This window comes from Perca fluviatilis, chromosome 15, assembly GCF_010015445.1.
Source record: "Perca fluviatilis chromosome 15, GENO_Pfluv_1.0, whole genome shotgun sequence".
Lineage (NCBI taxonomy): Eukaryota > Metazoa > Chordata > Actinopteri > Perciformes > Percidae > Perca > Perca fluviatilis.
The window spans coordinates 31,956,719-31,975,953 of NC_053126.1; the positions used below are offsets into that span (position 1 = coordinate 31,956,719).

Genomic DNA, 19,235 nt, shown 5'->3' on the forward strand with positions numbered 1-19,235 from the left:
TCTCCAAACGGCAGCACGCGCACTAGCATATTTTGAAATATATTCTCCTGCGCGAGACGTGAGGTCTTCCCCCGGTTATGGGATTGCACCAGAGACAAATCCCCGGCCGGTCTCACGAGCCGTGTGACCTGGCCGGTGGAACCGCATAACCCCTCTGCCTTACATATTGCTGCTCTATTCTTATTAGGCCGAATGTTAATCAAAAATCAATCACAATCAATAACCGATAACATTTGAGTCATCAACCATTATGAATGCATCTGTGAACGCGCTAATTACATTTTGTTATTATGATGAAGGGAACGGGATCCATAGTTGATATTGGAATCCTATCTGAAAGCCGCCAGTATGCAGCCGCTGTGAACTGTTGTGTTGTCACACAGTATCAATGGCTTTTGAACAATGTTCGAACTGTCTCATTGTTAACTTTAGAAAGTCTGGGAGTGAGCCTGCTGAGCTACAGCATGTATTAAATACACTTTATATGTTTTACATTGTGTACAATTCCACTTACTTATGTGGGTCTTTGACTTGAAGGATATTCTGTGCCAGGTTACAGCCAGCAGTAGAACTAGAGGAATATCCTAACACAATTAATGCTATGCTTTGGGGAGCGTTGGCCTTTACAAACAGATATGCCCTTCTAGATTACTGCTGATACAAACTGTAGACTTAACTGACATGTGCTATTTCATGCATGCATATAAAGCATAGCGGCTACATATCTCCACAGTGTACAGAGATATCTACACATTTTGAATATATGGCAAGATGGGCATACCTGATAGCCTAAGTAGCAATATTGCAGGTCATTTTGCATTTCCCTTTTCCTCCTTATGTGAAGGTTTTTAATATATTGAAGGCGTAATATAAATCGAAATTGTCAGGGGATAATGGTCAAAATGAATTGTCTCATCCTGAGTGGAAGTGTTTTTTTTTTCTTGTTGCTTCTGAAATTTGAGAGGCTGGATTTGCCAAATTCAAATTCTAATCTTCTTTCAGATTTGCTGTCCACGTGATGTTATTATAGCCTATATAATATAAAAGCAGTCAGCGCGTCTTTGTCATTAGGATATTGATAAGTAAAAGGTATGGGGGCTGTTTAATACGTTAGTATCAATAGGCTTGTACAGCCGCCATTAGTCATACAGGCCACAGAAGCCTATTTATCACTCACATGTAACGGATATGAGCTACTGTAACAATGGTAGAGTTATCACACTGTAGGCCTGCCTGTCTCCATTCACTAAACGCAGCATCACAGATTGCCAAACTGCAGGATCACTTTAAAATTAAGGAAACTAAATATAAGGGTTAAACATTAATGTATGTATGACTTCTTAAGCAATACTAATGTTGTGTGTATCTATGTGTATTATATAGTCAGTGATAGGCCGGTAGGATGCTTTAATACTTAAATCCTGTGGGTTGCCAGGTTATGACACAACTGCGGATTTGATGTCAAACAAAACATTTTCTAATGAGAGGGGAGTCAAAGAGTCCACTTTAGGGTCCTCTTCCTTATTGATAAAAGTATAAGCTGACAAAGGATAATGGGATATATATCATATTTATTTTCATTAGTAATTAGTTATTCGTTTACCTATTGACTAACGTTACACTCCATAACAGCCATAATACCACAGCATTATGTTACACAGGTCTGGCCTGTTCAAATAGCCTAAATTGTGTGGGCGCGTGTTGCAACTTGGCAGCCATTCTTTGGCTCTCTCTTTTTAATACTTAATACATGTCTACTTTTAAACGGCTCGCACGCTCTCTCTCTCTCACGCGCGCTCGCGCACACACACACACACACACAGACACACAGCCGGTGCAGCAGTAAAAGCCTGGCAGCCATATATCTCTCGTGACGACCTCCTCCTGCAGCCCGCGCGCCTGCAACATGACCTCCCTTCTCCTCGCGCTCTCCAGAATAATACATTTCTCGGGCAACGCGGCTGCAACGAGCGCAAGGAGAGAAAGAAAAAACGCGCGGGCGATTTGTCTGGCAATTAGTAAACCACCGCGAGACTCCCCAGGTCAGAGAGAGAGACAGAGAGAGAGAGAGACAGGGAGAGAGACAGACAGAGAGAGAGAGAGAGAGAGAGAGAGAGGGGGAGAAGTTGGTGTTTGGTTGAATGTGTGTGTGTGTGTGTGTGTGTGTGTGTGTGTGTGTGTGTGTGTGTGTGTGTGTGTGTGTGTCTGTGTTGGGAACCCTGAAAGCCCGCAGCTTCCTGTGTAAATCTCCATCAGCCGGTCCAAAGCCTTCAAACATCTCAGTGACAGCAGACTGCAGCTTCTCTGTGAACTACCGGTCAGTGTGAGAGACGCTCACATCTGCCTGCCTGACTCTTACTGTTTCATGCTTTGACTTCACAGTTATTCAACTGCTAATCCCACTGAGATTACATTAACAGTCTCCTTTTAGATGGGGAGAAGCATCAGGACAAGTGACAAAGCTGCAAAACACAACAACTGGAATCAACATACAGGCGCAGACACCGACATATAATCACTACTTTCACTAAATAGTATCTCAGCGGGCATTTATGTAGCAGCACAACAGCAGGACTTTCAATTTAGCAAGCGTGGTTTTAATGAACCTGCGTGAGCTCAGGGCAGAAATTAGATTTACTTTATTCAAGCTTTTGTGCGGAGAAACTTGACAAACTAATCCACAACATTTCTGTAAATCAATGAGCAGTAGAACTGTAGCCGTAGAGCTGCAATGGGTTAACATTTCATTTCCTATGCCACATATTTATAACATGTCAGCTGAATGCAACATTTCTCACCAAAATGCATTGTGTATTAAGTCTCACAAATATATTGAATGCATTTGTTGTCTTTTCTTTTGCTTTGAAGCCTGCACCATATTCCTCTGTTTTATCGATGCATTACAACCTATCACGAAGCAGTACAGCAATGAGTTTTAACTGCAGTTAACAGAATCGTAGAACAAGTCCTCACGGCCAAATGACAAAATAGGTGGTTTATCAGTCTCCACCAAACACTTTGTATGCTCATGCACCACCCAGAACACAGCATGCCACCGTATTTCCAGCTGTACTACTAAACAGGATGGTTAAAGGTGTCCGAGCAAACAAACAGTGCCATGTGTGTATTATGTCACCATCATGCTTGTGTGCATGTTGGCTGAAAGAAGCTGTTCTCTTCTCTTATATATCCGTTAACGTATAACATAAATACAAGGGCAACAAATGCATAAACACCCAACTAGTCGATCAGAACTTAACCAGATCTCCTATTTGTTTGGTTCCCATGCTCGATCAGCTGTGATCCATTTGCTCCATCCATACCGTCAGAGTGGAGCTGGCTATCAAACCTGCAGTTCTCCCAGTATTTGACGAACTATGTCAATGGTATTGAACATTGGTGAGTACCGAACATTGGCACCAAAGGGCTGGTGAATTTCTTAATCTTGTTCATTCATTGCTTGATCAAATATTGGCTGATTTGAAACGTACTTTAGATAAATGTATGTCAAAGTCAAAAGTCAAAGTAGCTTTATTAGTCTCCCTAAGGAGAAATTAGTTTTGGACATTGGAAAAAAATTGCTGCAAGAGTTACAACAGAGACACACAACAAGCACAGGGTTAAAACAATTAAAAGGCAAATGTACAGTAAACATTTGGGCTGCTCAAAGAGCTATGCAAATTGCAAATTACCATTTTCTATACTTGTGCAAAAAAGCCATCCTTCCTACATTCTTCTGTTCTCCCATACAAACACTCATTCACCCATTCATATCCATGCATACATTCAGTCACAGATATACATTAATGAATTCATAGTCATACGTTCATCGCTGCTCATTAATGAGCTTGACTGCGAGAAGAATAAATGAGTGCTTCTACCTGTTCTATTTGCACAGAGGAACCCTGTGCAAATATGATAACACGTGAGAGTTATCATATACAGTAGAATGGTCTTAGCCTGCCTGATTGGTGCCTGATCAAAAAGCTCCTGTGGGTTGAGAGGTTCAGGTGTTCCCATAATTTTGCCTGCTGTTTTAACCAGATTGAAAATCTGAGTTTGGGATTTGACTGTCAAATTCCCAAACCAGCTGTTAATACCATACAGAAGAATTGACTCTATTGTTGCTGTCTGAATGTAATTTTTAATTTAAGACTTTTAGTCTTGATACTATAGAAGGCTGATGCAATTTCAAACATTTTCGCTTATATTAAATGAAAAAAATAAAAAAAACATACTCAGCCACTTAAGATATCAAAATTATTCTTTTTTGGATGTGTACTGATAGTCAGGTATCATATTTATGCAAAACCTTTCTACCAGTCTGGAAGGTGCTGTGACCTCTGACCTTTTATCTCTTCTGCTGTTGGTAAATGAGGATTTTGAAGCACAGTAGCATCTCATTTGCTTTCTAGGTAACAAATGTTGTAGAAATTATCAACAATTAGTCCAAAGGACAAACATCCAGCTGAGGGTGATGCTGAGCTGTTAGGGAGTGTCTGTGTAACGTTTAAACATGGTCAACTTTAGTATGTTAGTACAATGTCAAATATAGGGACGGCAGTTTAAGAAGATGGCCAGGTAAACAACAAGTCTGATCCCATGTATAGTCACGAGTCCCTCTGAAAAAACCTAAAAGCAACATTGAACCACATCCTGCTTGCACCAGATAAGAGAAGCCATCAGTGGGTCTTGCAAGGTGCTAGAGATTGCATAGGCAATGTTATTATATGTTGTATGTCTTATGAGATCCTGCTGAAATGTAAAATTGAAAATGAAGGGGCATACCAACACTGTATGGGAAATATGTATTGGCAATGAGGGCATGTTGGAACCAAACTGACCAGCAGCATTTTTGCCATATGCCATTGTCTCTGTGATTAATCAGTACTCCCCAACACACATACATACACACACACACACACACACACACACACACACACACACACACACACACACACACACACACACACACACACACACACACACACACACAGCACTCCTCCCAGCTACAGGTCAGATTACCAGGCTGGAAAATGACCAGCAGCCATCAGCCCAATGTCGGTAAATAACAGTGACTGCAGCTCACTGAATTGCTGACAATCAGTTTTATAGTACAAATATCAACATTCTATTTTATTGATTTCTATTTAATGTCTACTGTGAATTGGCTTTTCAAAATGAGTGCCATGTCCTCAATTTGACCAAACATAGTATAAAATTCTCCTCTGAATACAGAATGCAAACATGGCTGCAACTAGCCTGGAAGTTAAAACGGGCTGCTCAACAGCTTTTCAGCAAGGCAATCAGGAGGGGCAGGCTCTGTTTACACTGAGGTCCCAGTCTGTCCAAATACTGTCCAGCATCAGGCTGCACATTCTCTCTGTTTCAGCCTGTCTAGCAGGCCTAGCCTGGCTGACCCAGTTCATACCAAATACAAATACATACAGTTAGAATAACTCACAGTACCGTGTATTAAAGTGCTCAAGGCTTTCCAGACAGAAGACAAAAAACTTGAGACTGCTGCTTTGCAAAATTTGCAAAAACAGTATCCTGGTCAAATAAAAGGGAAAATAATGTAAATGTCATTATGTTAAGCTGTGCAATATTTTCCAAAGGGTTCTTATGAGTGGGAATTTCAGCCAGTCTCAACGAAACCCTAATTTAACTGAGCGTCAGCAGTGGCCTGTCGCTGACCCCTGCCCAGGTGGTTAGCTTACTTGTCTGTCTGTCTGGGTGTGGGATGGAGATCTGACCGCCGTGCCCCCGGGGTACAGTGCCCTGAACTCGGCCTGTTATGACTAAGGGGCCCGAGGGCTCCGGAGGTCTGGGAATGTCCGAGGGAGTTGAGGGACCAGCAGCATTGCGAGGTCAAGGGGGACCTGGAGTGGTGGGGGTAGGGGTGTAGTGTGTGGGGAGGGTGTGTGTGTGTGTGGGGGGGGGTAACCACGGGTCAGCCTCTGGCTTCAGAGCCAGTGGACCTCATCGGTCAGAAAAAAACGTGTCCCCTAGTTGAACCCTCTGTGGCGCAGCTTGGCCATTCCGCTGCCCTGCATGACCATCGATTTTTCTTCCCTCCTCCACCTCTCTCTGCCTTTCCTTCGATACCCGCCGCTTATTTTTCTCTCATTTGTTTCTCTTACTTCTCCACGCATCGCATCACGCCATGGCCTGCATCCCCCTGAGAGGCCAGAGCCCCTCCACCAGAACCGCTGCCCCTTTATTTTTAATCCCGGGCTAGATTGATTTCTGAAGGGGTCAAACAGGAGTGAGTGCGCTTCCTGGGGCCGCTACTGTCGGCTCAGCAGATACCGGAGGCCTGAGCGCGCACGGCAACCGGCAATCGTTCGCAGTTCATTTGGAAAACCTCGCAGATCGTTTGTTTTCGAGGTAAATTGTTTTGGAGAGCAACCGAGAGAGTATCCATTAAACAGCGCCCCCATGTTCTTTTAATTTTTCCTTTTTCACCCATACCTCCTCCCCCTGCATCCCTCTCTCCAATTGAGCGCCGTATTATTCATATTCCCACCGCAGTCTCCATAGCCTGTTTGCACCTGGCCGACAAAACACACGCACACACACACACACACACACACACACACACACACACACACACACACACACACATATATATATATACAGTATCTCATTAAAAGCTGTAGGCCACAGAAACACTTTATAACCACAGAAACACAGCAAAGACAAAATGCATAATAAGCTCCGGGTGAACCAGGAATTATTCACGTGGGCCATTCTGTCATACATTAGCGCGAGACTTTTCAGAATTTTCTGCATAGGCGACTGTGTTACATTTGGGGTGCATTTGCTTCATATGAACCCTATAAATTAAAATACACCTTAATGTGAAAAACAAAACTTAAAAATGAACTGTTTCATGATAACCACCCATCCAAATCCTGCGCGTAAGAGACGGTTATTAGCACAATTTACGCACAATAGATGCTCGAGAGGCGGCAGGCCTCGTGAGTGACAAACAGACGCAGAAGTGACACCACCGCAGCAAAGGGGGACGGAAACATTTGCACAAACCCAGGCACAACACAAGCTTGTCATTTGTAGCTGATGCTGCAGGCAAACACACACACACTCACTCACAGACACACACACCTTCCAACACAAACACGCATCTCCAAAAGTCCCTGCGCTAAAATCAAAGACCCCCACGACCATAAATGCCCCCTTCGCCTGACCTCGCCAAATGCGCAGGGGGCAATAAAACCATAAAAACGCCACCGAGCCGTCAGACACAGAGGAGCAAGAGAGCCAAAGACAGAAAAGGGGAGAGCTAATGAAGTTCCCAGGCCTCTTACCTTAGACGCCACCACTTTCAGCGACTTCTGGGCCATCTTCTTCTGCGTCGTGAGGGCTCTCTGACTGATTTGTTGGAGTTTCTTAGGAGGGATTTTCTTTTTTTCCAATGAGGAAGAAAAAACTCTTTTTTTTCTATGGTAGGATACTTGTGGGGTGTAAAAAAAATAGCTTGCTGATGGCTGGGAAAGGGGAGGTGTGTATGTATGACTGTTTATGTGTGTGTGTGTGTGTGTGTGTGTGTGTGTGCGTGTGCGTGCGTGTGTGAGGGGGGTGTCTTCCAAGACGTCTTCTTTTTCTTCTCCTCTGTCCGTCTCTCTGTTCCTTGGCCTCTCTCTCTCCTGGCAGAAGGGGTCTTGTGTGTGGCTGACAATAGAGAAGGAGAAGAAGTGTTTAAAGAAGAACAAGTGATTAATGATTATTCCTTGTATAATTCTCGCATTTTTCTTGAGGTGTCGTCCCTTCTGCCCTGTCCAGAAAATAATGGCGGTGAACTTTTCAGAAGGGTAGAGGGGGTGGGGGGGGGGCAACCTAACAAAATCTGCTCCCATTCACAGAAGCAGCAGAAGGCCCCGGCTGATAATGGAGGCTAAAAAAGAATAAGGATTCCTTGGTGGATTTTATTGTGCACGGTGTCACCCTGCGCGCAAATTCATTTATTTCAAAGCGGGCTGCAAGCGCTCAGGGGCTTTAGGGGTTATTGTGGAGGCACATATGTGTGTGAACATTGAGGAGGGGGTCTGTTTAGATGCTTCAATATAGAATAATTGGTGTATAGCAAAAAATACAAGAGGACACAAATATGATCTTGGGTTGTGTGTGTGAAGGGGTTTTAAACCTTTAAAGCGCTCACCATATAAGAATATATATATACATATATAAGATGTATATATGGAAATGAATGCACGTTCTGGAAAAGCATTAAACTGGAGTGAAAACGCATTGTAGTCACTTTGAAGCCGAGTGGAAACAGAACAGTGAAATTGATTTTTGCAGTAATGAAAAAGTGAAATGTTTGAAAATGCAGGTTTACATGCTCCGAGTGTAAGGATTTACTGTAATATTTTGGCGCTGTGTGTGCGTGGGCGCACGCGCGCGCTCGCGTTTGTGTGTTTGAGCACATCTAGGTGTACAGTTTGATAGGAGGGCGGTGTTTGCGCTGGAGCAGCCTTTCATAAACAGGAAGAAAACAGATAAATGGGCAGAGGGAGTCTCTGTGGCAAGAGGCCCAGGGAGAAATCAACCAACAAGTAATAGGGAATCTTCTCTGGGCCGAGGAATACGAGCGGACCAATTTGGGGGGCACACTTTTTTTGTTTAAAGTTCATCGAGAGGAATGCTATTTTCTCGTTCTCCCCCCCCCTCTCATGCTCTATATTTTTCGATACCTGCTCTAAGAAAAGAAAATGAAAATTAATACGGGAGCCGCGCCTTACAAAAGAAGCCATTCGTCTTGTTGATTATCTATTTGGTTGTCAGGGTTTGAGCTATGGCGCCGGCCCGCTCCCTTTTTGTAATATATAAAAAATAAAACACACATGCGCGCACAGCACCGGTCCAGAAAACACCGATAGGGAAGAAAAAAAACTGTTGTGCAAAAATTGCACTCATTAAAGCATTAAAAGACCACGAACCGAGAAACTATTTAATGTTTTTTTTTTCTCTCTCTCTCTCTTCAGAATCAGAAGAGGAAGGTGGGGAGGGGGGGTCTCATACACTGTGTCGGGCCGGTGCAAGCGCGTCTGAGCAGCCGTTAAATTAACGGGAGAACGGGAGTGAAACGGAGGGAGGGTTTGTGATTTAAAACGAGATTACAGGACGTAATGTACCAAGATCACTCATGGCCGGGACAGATTAATCATCGCAGGCTGCTGATTTCTCAAGACAGGTCTCTGCGTGTTTGTACGCAAAACCAACACTGAAATTAAACGAAATTATTTATTGTGTGCGCATGTGGGAGCGTGTGTGTATATATGCTTTAAATACATCCTTCACTGTTAAATGTAGGAGAGAGGAGGAAGAGCTTTTGGTATTTCTGATCTGCTGTGGAGGCGAAATGGAAATGATTCTTTACAATTTCTAGAAACAAACTTAAGCATATACCTGCGTATATTTAACATGATTATGAATTCAAACTGGGCGATTTCATTAGCGTAGACAGAACTCCACGCCTCTTGTATTTAGCAATATTTAATGCTATGCGAGAACATTTAGAAGAAACTCAACAAATCATGATTTGGAGAGAGGAAATAAAAGAGAAGAGGATAAGAGAAATAACATTTTAGCCATTTATTTAAATTTCTATGAACTATTTACAAATAATAGGAAGGTAGACACTGAGGAGGCATAAGCAGAGAAATGAGCAACTTACATATCGGAGGAGGTAACACATGTTCAACAATACCACCATTGTTATTATTATCATCATCGTCAATAACGATAGGAAATGATCTTTGGAATGTAAATAAAATAACAACAATTAAAGAACACTTGCAGAATAAAATATCGAAAAAGTGGCACAAGGGGACAGAACAGAGAGAGAGAGAGAGAGAGAAGGAGAAAAGGAAATGTGCACGCATTTAATGTGCGGAGAAAGGAGGGACAGAGAGGAAGACATAGAAAAATAAATCAACACCATTACGACATGCAATAAAAGGCTCCTTGTTTTTCTGAATGTCCCTGGCTAACAATCGCTTATAATTAAATTACATTTTTAAATCTCCACATACATTTAAATGAACAGCGCCTTTTGTATTGCAGGTAGGCTAATAATAATTATTATAATAACAATTTCAAAAATATAAAAGCTTGAAAAGCTGTCACTTCATTGACCTAGCAAGAGAAAATAAGATGACCAAAAAAAAAAAAAAAAATATATAAGTACAACTGAGGTAATAGGTAGTACATTGTATAGTGCTGCGTTTATAATGTGTTTTTGAGCTGCGTACCAGGATTTTGGTTTGAATATTAGTGTCCTTTGTTCAGGCAGCTTTATAAACCCTGTTTGGTACGTAGAGTGGAAAATGCCATAATTTAACTTTAATTTGAGTTCACTCGCATCACCCTGTCAGTCTGCTTCCGCTTCCCTGCGTACAACATTACAACATGAACAATCATCGGACCACATAGACGCTCCTTGCCATTCTCAGCAATTTACAATCAACACTGAATTCAAAAATAATTAAAATGTAAAAAGCTATATTTTGTCATTTAACAAAACAGAAATACCAACAGTTATTATTAATATAACAGCAAGACAGAAACCTGCCTGCTGTCGTTTTGGATCATACCGGAGGTTATATTTTATGTTAAGTACTATACGGACGGACAGAAGGGTATGAGCATGTGTTTTTTGTTTGTGTTTAGAGTGTGTGTGTGTGTGTGTGTGTGTGTGGCGGGTTGTAAGAATACTTTTCTTGACAGAACGAGAGTTCCATTTATTACACGTGCGTGTGTGATTGGGGTGGGAGGTTGAGGGGTAGCGGTCTGGGGAGGGGTGCAAGGGGGTAATGGGCAGAGCCGCGGTTCACCCCTTTGCTTTGTACCCGCAGAGTAAACAATGACAAATGGGGCCCGAGTTTGGCATGATTAAAGATGAAAACCAGGATCCATCTTCAACACACAAAAAAACTAGTCTCAGTGGGAAAAAAAAGAAACCACACGCACGCGGGCACATTATCCTCAGCCTATACCATCTTATGATCTGTCATAGAGAGGAAGCGAGAGGGAGAGGAGTATAAAAACACAGAAATATAAAAAGCAGGGAGAGACGGAGAAGGGCAGAGACTGCATGGGGGACAAAAGCAAAAAAGCGGCCGCATCGTTTTCTCAGTTCGTTCAGTCTCCTTCGCCTACTTTTGTTCATTTCATTTTTTATGAATGGGAAATCTCCCCCTTCACCCCCTCCCACGTCATCACGTCATATTAGTGTGTAACATCAGCATCAGGACCGAACAGGCGGCAATGGCATCCCTCCCTCCCTCCCTCCCTTCCTCCAGAGTAAAGGCGTTATTCCGGTCCAAAGTGCAGGCTCCGGTGGTTACAAGCGTGGCTGCCGCTTTGGCGTTCAGTTTGGGAACCAGGGAGGGCAAAAATCAGACAAAGAGCCAAATAACCGGGCTATAGGGGCCCGGTGTGGTTCTGGGAGCCAGTTAGAGCTTGGGAGTTTGTGTTGCTGTTTGTCCCGGAGCGGACCTTGGTGTTGGGCAGCTTGTGGTCCTTCTTCCACTTCATCCTCCGGTTCTGGAACCAGATCTTGATCTGCCGCTCTGACAGGCACAGCGTGTGCGCGATCTCCACCCTGCGCCTGCGCGTCAGGTACCGGTTGTAGTGGAACTCCTTCTCGAGCTCCAGGACCTGCTGGCGCGTGTAGGCCGTCCGCGAGCGCTTCGGCTCGCCACCTGTGTAGTTTGAACTCACTGTGGGACAACAATGGCAATATATGAGCATCACAACATTTACCACTCAAGAAAAAATACAACAAGCACAATACAATCACCTCCAAAATACAGGAAGATAGGCTAATAAGCTAATAGCCTAATAATAATAATAATAATAACAACAATAATCATAATAAAGTAGTTAATACGCTGGCTGCACTATAAAATACAACAGAATAACTGCTTTCAGATTTACAATAGTGTAACATTACTGTCGAAAAACAGACAGGCGTTGTTAGTATAATATTGGCTACATAGACTAATTGTTGTAATGCCTGCTCGTGTAAAGACGATGCAACACAGTAGCCATATGAGAAAGAAAATGTCAGTGCATTATGAGCATGCATTATGAGCAGGGAAATGAAGCCATGGCCACCGCGGTTGGACCTACTGAATACAGAATACAAAATGGCTGTAACCTCGCAGACCCGTTACCGATTGTAATCCTCTTTTCTCCTGCGACAAATATGCAGTGTGTCCCTTCAAAAGCAGCTGTTACAGCAGAACTCGTTTATTTGACAATGCAGTTTGTTGCGTTTTCAGTGAGCACATGTTGTCAGGTGTCATTTTAGGCCCTGCGGCGGTGTGACTCTTCCCAGCAGCCAGCCTGACGCTGGTGTCCAAATGTTGGGATTTGAAAGCAAATCGAGGCCACGGCCGCATTTCCCAATGCTTGAAAAATCGCGCTGTTGTGACACGTCCGCGCACGCACGACCAGGACTGTCGAAACATATAGTTAGGCTAGGCCTATAAGTGCAAAAGCAGCGGCGAGAAAAGCAGTTCTGAGCAGCTACATTTTTTTGCAATGATCTTACGCAAGGATTTCACGGACTACGCAAGGATGGCAGCGTGTATGAACTGGTTGAGAATAAAGGTGGTGCGGGTGCAGCAGCTACACGACGGCACTGAACGGCCGACTGGGTGATGATTCAACAAATACCAAAACCTACAACCGGGCAGCAGCAAGCAAACGTGCTGCATGGAGTCCGGTGTCTCCGAAGACGTGACAGCTAAAAACAACTGTGCAAAGAGCAAATGCAAGAAAGCGTTTTCTTACCGAGTTAACAGCCCGGTGGAGTGAATGCATTACGTCGACTTTACAAAAGGGGCATATTGTCGCCCCGCGAACATGCGCTCCGGTTATCCCAATACGCAATAGGCAGCAAGTCTATTAGAACATTACAGAGAGAAGCCATAATAGACTGGAGCTACTTGGTTTTACATTAGTGTTTTACGGCCGGCTCCATAAACATGAATATTTCAGCTGCCATAAAACTTTCCCTCCCCTGGAACAACGAGTGGGGAAGGAAGGCTCGACAAAGTAAAGTACACCGTTTATACAACCCGACCACTTAAAATCAAATTACCAAAGCATAAAATCTAACTTATGGGCTCGGTCTGAGTTGTCATAAGGCGAGGAATTAGAGCAGACGAGCCTGAGATCGGACTTCAAAAGGCACCTCTGCGGAGAGGTGTAATAAAAATTTATGGTGGGTGTAATTATATTGGCCCTGCAAACAGACGATCGTAAATCTTGACCCAAGGGCTACTCTTCTACTTCTAACAGAAAACAAGGAGGGGAAGCCGTAGATTTTGACGGTGGACACCTAGCTGACTGCATGGCAGCCAACTGCAGGCACAAAGGCGCAGCGAGAGAGAGAGAGAGAGAGAGGGGGAGAGAGAGGAAGAAGTTTGCATGCAGCACTTACCGATGTTTACATGGACTTTCTTCATCCACGGGTAGACTACGGGGTCCTTACGAGTGCTCGTGGGGGACGAAGTGCTTTGGCCGCAAGACGCAGGCGGAGGCGGGCTGGGTGTCACCGAGTCGCAGCGCTGGCTCAGCTCCGGGACTGGGGGAGTCTGCAGCCCGGTCGGGGGGAGGACGTGACCCCGAGGGGACATCACCACCGAGGCTGGCTGCCCTGGACGCTGGCACGGCGTGTACGGCGGCTCGCCTCGCTGCTGGTGGTGGTTCTGGTGTTGTGGGTGGTGTTGATGGTGGTGGTAGAGAGAGTCCGGCTGAAAGGCAGCAGGCTCCTGCCTCTGGGCGCTGTAATAGTCCGGAGAGTGGCTGGGCAGATAGTCGCTCTGTGAGTATTCCTCGCACGGTGGGAACTTCGGGTCCACATAGTTGGAGTTGATCAAATAGGAGCTCATGGCCATTAATTTCAGTCTTTTTGTGGAATTGCACCTACTCGGAAAATATATAACTAAAATTTATATCTCATCCCTTTACTCTTCGGTTATTCCTGTTCCGTTGAACCCTCCTACTTTTCTGTCAAGTGAACAAAGTTAAGAAACCACGTGACGGCAGCCGGCCAATGGCGCGCCTCCAGGACGAACCCCGGATAAGGAAATGGGATTAAGCATATACACGGACCCCGCACGCGCATCATCATATGGCCACAGTTTGTGTGCATTCACAGTGCTACAATACGTCCCCTCTCCCCCTCCCCGGGCCCCGTTCGCTCTCTGTGTATCTCTCCACCACACGTCGGCACGCATGCCGTCCTAAGCAGCCAGAGAATCACAACAATAACAAAGCGCGTCTGACACGCACAAAGTAGACTACATTCCGCCTGAGCTGAAGCCGCACTGAGGAAGGCGCGCGCAGGGACACACACGAGCAACAGAGTACAGTAGAGATGATAAGTCCTCCCTTATTGCAAACGAACCCCTTCCCCCTGTTACGCGTCTGGCTGGAACTTCAAAAAGAAAAAAAATAAAGCAAACAGAAAAAAGAAGCAGCAGAAAGAAAGTGCTTGGGGGGATTTAAAGTGGCGCCTGCACCACCCTCTGTGTATATATGTAGGGGGTGTGTGTGTGTGTGTGTGTAGGGACGTGCTTGCCAAAGCTTTTTCTTTTTTCTCTCTCTTCTTTTTAAATCACTAATAACGGGGAGTGGGTGAGTGGCCTGGCCGGCTGCTGCGCCGCCACCCAGCAGCAGCACCGTGTCAGAGATAAATCTGGCTTGTTTAGGATCGATAGAAAATTCATCAACTAATTCAGGTTACACGGCCTTCTAAATCAGTACCGGACTTTAGCATTAGGAACGAGAATGCAACACCGGTTCCCTCTTTTTATTTTTTTTTTTTTTTTAAACCCCCTGTTACTCCAACAGGCGCCCATTCCACATTTCACTCCCCTTGCATGGTAATTCAGCCTCAGCCAGGGTGGCCTTTTGCCTTGCATTATAAACAGGATATATTCCCCTCCGCTTTCCGATATTAACATCACTGGCAGAGCAATGTGCCCAATTCAGACTGCGCGGCTGCTTTTGCCCTTGAGCTGTGCATTACTGAACACAGATACAGCCCTTTGTTTTTCCTCCGAAAGGAAATGCCGTCCCCCTAACCGTGACCCGCTTACACTAGCTGCTACAATCTCTATGTTTACCCATTTCAAACACTGACACATACCATGTAACACAATCTAACTCTCTACTGCTGTCAGTTGCTATACTGCTGTAAAACCGGCTGAAAAACACCATGTTTGAAGACGCACAGATTTTAGACAGCAAACTGCATTATAACGAATAATAATCAAACTCTTTTCCCAGCATCCCCCCCCCCCAACAAGTTTTATAGTAAATGCCATTGAGTCTAATAATTCAGCTTGCAGCAATTTCTGCATAAATTCAACATAGAAAGAAAACACAGACACATACAATGTGCTAACGCGGAGCACTGCGGTGAATAGTTATCACGCACACACACACACACACACACACACACACACACACACACACAAACACGCAAGATGATGAAGATATCCAAGTCCTTTGTTTCGAGAAAATTGACCGTCTCTAAATCGAAACCTTACCCCACCCCCCCTCACCTCACCCACTCACACACCCAACCCCCCCAATACGCCTTCCAAGATGAACAGTAAAGTCGACCGCATCATTTTTCAACAAGACAAAAAATAAATAAATAAATAAAAAGTCCAATTCAACCTGGAATTGGCCTTTAAAACTGCGAGGCAAAATGCAGTTTTTGATCGAAAAAAAAGAGGAGTACAGAACTTGGATTGAGTTTTCCGCACTGGGGAGGAGAACAGGTAGGCTACTTAATACACATTAAATAACACCAACACAGTCCTGAAATAAATACATTGGCGGATGTCAATGCTGATAGGAAATATAAATTCGTAGAGAAGACATTATTAAACTTCACGGTTCCACTTTTACAAATGTAAATACCAAGCAGCGATCCATAAGGCCTTCCAACCCAATAATAGCAGCTGATGGCCTCGCCTCCCTGTGTCGGATCCATCGCTGACGTCGTGTATAAATCCACTATATACTCCCCTAGAAACGAATTTGTGATTGTTTTAATGATTTTTACACAAATCCGGATCTACAGGGTAGATATAGAAGACAGCGGCTCTCTGGAGGCACAAGGTTACACCGTCGATAGACTTTTATTGCTTTCATAAACTTCCTGTCATAGCCACAAAGGAAGATTTCCATCCATCTGTACAGTTTGTGACCCCCTGACCCGCTCACTGCTGGTGGGGATCTGGGAAATGAAGTTATAATGCTGTGACACTTCCGGCAAGCCGAGGGCGACGCCAGCTAACTCGCAAATAAAATAAGAAAATTAAAAACACTTTTTGCTTGGGATTTTATTTTCTTGTAGACAGTGTGAAGGTGAGAAAGGGGGACAGGTGCGCTCGAAGCTGCATTATAGTCCCGTTAATTCTTCTTTCCAAATGCAGCTTTAAATTGAAAATAGCAAAAGAAATTTTAATTAAAAAAACAACAACATATTCTTCTCTTTCTAATATGTGCATTTAATTATTAATGGCGCATTGGTCATGTTAAGCTATTACAATGACGAATGAGAGTAAAATGCATGCTGTAATATTACATACGTAGTAATTTTATGTCCAGGGAATTGTGAAATATTATGTATTATTATAAAATATTATTTGTATCTCACACATCTTACTATCTCACCGTGAAGGGGAAATTAGGCCTCTGTCACTGACAAAGATTTTTTGCATCTCCTAGAAATTTAATATGTCCTTGGCCAATTTAGTTTCTCACTACTCCATTTGAACGAATGTTTTATTCAAAATAATAATAGGCCTATTCCTAAAGATTGCTATCCTCGTAAACACACACACACAATTGAATTAAAAAGTAGCCTACTGTTGTAATTATCCAAAAAGAAGAAGAAGAAAAGATAAGAAAAAAACTTGGCAGCTCCAACCGTGCACCGTTCTAACAGAATGAACCCAATTTAATGAAAGAAGAGACAAATCGCTTGGCACGGGGAAACACTGTCCTATCAAAAATGGTTCGAAATGATTCGACTGAAGAATGGATGGACCAATGAATAAATGAATAAATGCCCCTTCACTATGCTAAATGAATTGCAGTCTGTCTCTAAAACTCAGATTCAACTGAATTAAAAAGGAATCTGCTTACACACAAGGGCCTGCTCTATATATCTATCTATCTATCTATCTATCTATCTATCTATCTATCTATCTATCTATCTATCTATGTAAATAAATAAAATAAATCACAATTAAAACAAAAAATCTGTGTATCTAACTACAAACTCACATTTTAATTTAGTCCACATCATATCACATTGATAGACAAGTTAAGGGCAAAAACGGAATACAAATTATAAATGAGAATGTGCTGCTGCTGATGAATTTAGAATTTTTTTTTCTCGGCTCTATATTTCCCATACAATTTCTATCTGCTCCTGTGCTGCTCCCACATTGATTTTGTGACACTGACACTCCCTCCCTGCTGCAGGCAATATTGCTGTTCTCTGTTTCCTGAAAAAAAGTTGCTCGTACATCACCAGACCGGACAACAAAAGCCAAGAGCACGGAGCCTCTTCAGACTGGAGGGAGAGGCACCGTCAACCTGCTTCTAATCCGCCTCTAGTTTGCATCCTTTATCTTTCTACTCGGATTTTTTTTTTTATTTCTCCACTCTTTTTTATCTACCAATACAACCCCAGTGTAGTCTCTATTTTAATCTGCGCAGGGGTGGGCCTATTTCTGTCACCTTGACCTCCCGCTTTGCCGCGGGGCATCTCAGGTATCGATCAAGGTGTGTTGAGTCTGACTGCGGCACTTCCCTTCTCTCTGTCAAGTTTGTCAGCAGTAGCCATTCAACTGAACGGGGGCGGGAGGGGGGGCATTGTTTCCGGCTACAGGTAGAGGCCAATGTGCTCACCTAAGATCCACAGATACTCGGAGATATTTAGATTTTAGATACGGAAAGAAAAACAAACTGGGTTTGTCACCAAATAGAGTCATATGACCCAGACACAGTGTATTGTAGGCCCGACACCAGCAAAGTAAGACCGGGATCTCTTATGACACCACATGCAGCTGTTCGCTTTCCCATTAAATAGCCTACAATTAGCCGGTTCAAAACGAATAAAGTCAAAAAGACTGCTTTATTTTGCCGTTTAGTCGATTTAAATATTATACGTATTATAAACCTGTCAGAGAGAACCTGTGGCACTCCACCTGAAAACCCAATGTCCTGTTTTCAACCCCACCAAGCACGCACGCACACACACGCACACGCACACGCACACACACACACACACACACACACATACACACACAGGTGCATGATTAGAGTACTGGATCCAGCGTCAATAGGGAAGCATAAACCATATAGGGGTTTATCTGTGCTGTAACATTTCGACATGTAATATAACGACATGTTTCACAGCGCAAGCGACTGAGAGAGGCTGACATGCAGCGGGACACAGTGAGTGGAAAAGGTCAGCGGATCTGGATTTAAACATTTGCCTTTTACTGCGGGTCAACTCCGTTTACAGCTCAAACACCAACACGCTCAAACGGCAACTTCCCGGAGGTTAAAAGGTTTTGGAGGAAGGGGGTGAAATAAAAAGCAATAAAATATTCAGGGAGCGGAAGAGAGCCGGGGTGAATAAATAACTCTTAAGTCCCACTCACAATTTACGACCTTTTTAACAAGTTTGCCCCATCAGCGGATCACAAACTCAGTTGTTGTTGTTGTTGGCAAAGCTGCTGAAAAAGCTGTCGCTCTCTGCTTCTATACTCCTACCACAAAAAGGGATTAAAAAGTGTTCTAAAATGGATTCATTTTAACGAGCGTGAAGGTAAGATTTTTTTTTTTTCATATTCAAGAAATAAAGAGTGAGATTTAAAAGTGACGGCAACTCAATCCGTAAACAGCTTGTTCTAAAATAATAAACTCGTCATTTTGTCAGCTGCATAACAAATAATACGCTTATAGAATCAAGTTAGCTTTTTGTGTTTATCTGTTTTTAACCCTATAGTCTGAGACATTACATTTAAAAGGCACACATGTGTTTGTTTTTTTTCAATGGCGGGCCTTAACTGGTATAAAGCCACAATGAGAAAATTAAAATGAACATATATAGAAGGGTTAAACAGCCTCATTATCTGCCGCGACCACCTGTCAATGTTCTG

At 43.5% G+C, this 19,235-nt stretch overlaps 2 protein-coding genes across 3 annotated transcripts in view; both read right to left on the reverse strand.

The window, feature by feature from the left end:
- hoxb3a (homeobox B3a) overlaps positions 1 to 19,235 on the reverse strand; it is a 93,907-nt gene that overhangs the window by 37,136 nt on the left and 37,536 nt on the right. The window contains exon 1 of one of the 2 annotated variants that reach the window (XM_039824209.1): positions 7,332 to 7,403. The exons of the other annotated variant lie outside the window; for it this stretch is intronic. The gene's annotated coding sequence lies outside the window, so the exon portion shown is untranslated. Of the gene's footprint in view, positions 1 to 7,331; positions 7,404 to 19,235 lie in introns of those variants that run through there. 2 annotated transcript variants of the gene reach the window in all.
- Positions 10,829 to 15,303, reverse strand: hoxb4a (homeobox B4a). Its single transcript, XM_039824222.1, has 2 exons — positions 13,478 to 15,303; positions 10,829 to 11,747 (listed from the first exon to the last, which is right to left on the reverse strand). The coding sequence occupies exons 1-2, from the start codon at positions 13,932 to 13,934 to the stop codon at positions 11,449 to 11,451; spliced, it is 756 nt and encodes a 251-aa protein (XP_039680156.1). The 5' UTR covers positions 13,935 to 15,303; the 3' UTR covers positions 10,829 to 11,448.

What these genes read in the sequence shown, in the direction of transcription:
- hoxb4a (XM_039824222.1), bottom strand. Translation starts at nt 13,934, where the DNA reads ATGGCCATGAGCTCCTATTTGATCAACTCCAACTATGTGGACCCGAAG. An exon ending in GAAAGTCCATGTAAACATCG is followed by an intron (nt 11,748 to 13,477) that starts GTAAGTGCTGCA and finishes GTTGTCCCACAG; the next exon opens with TGAGTTCAAACTACACAGGT.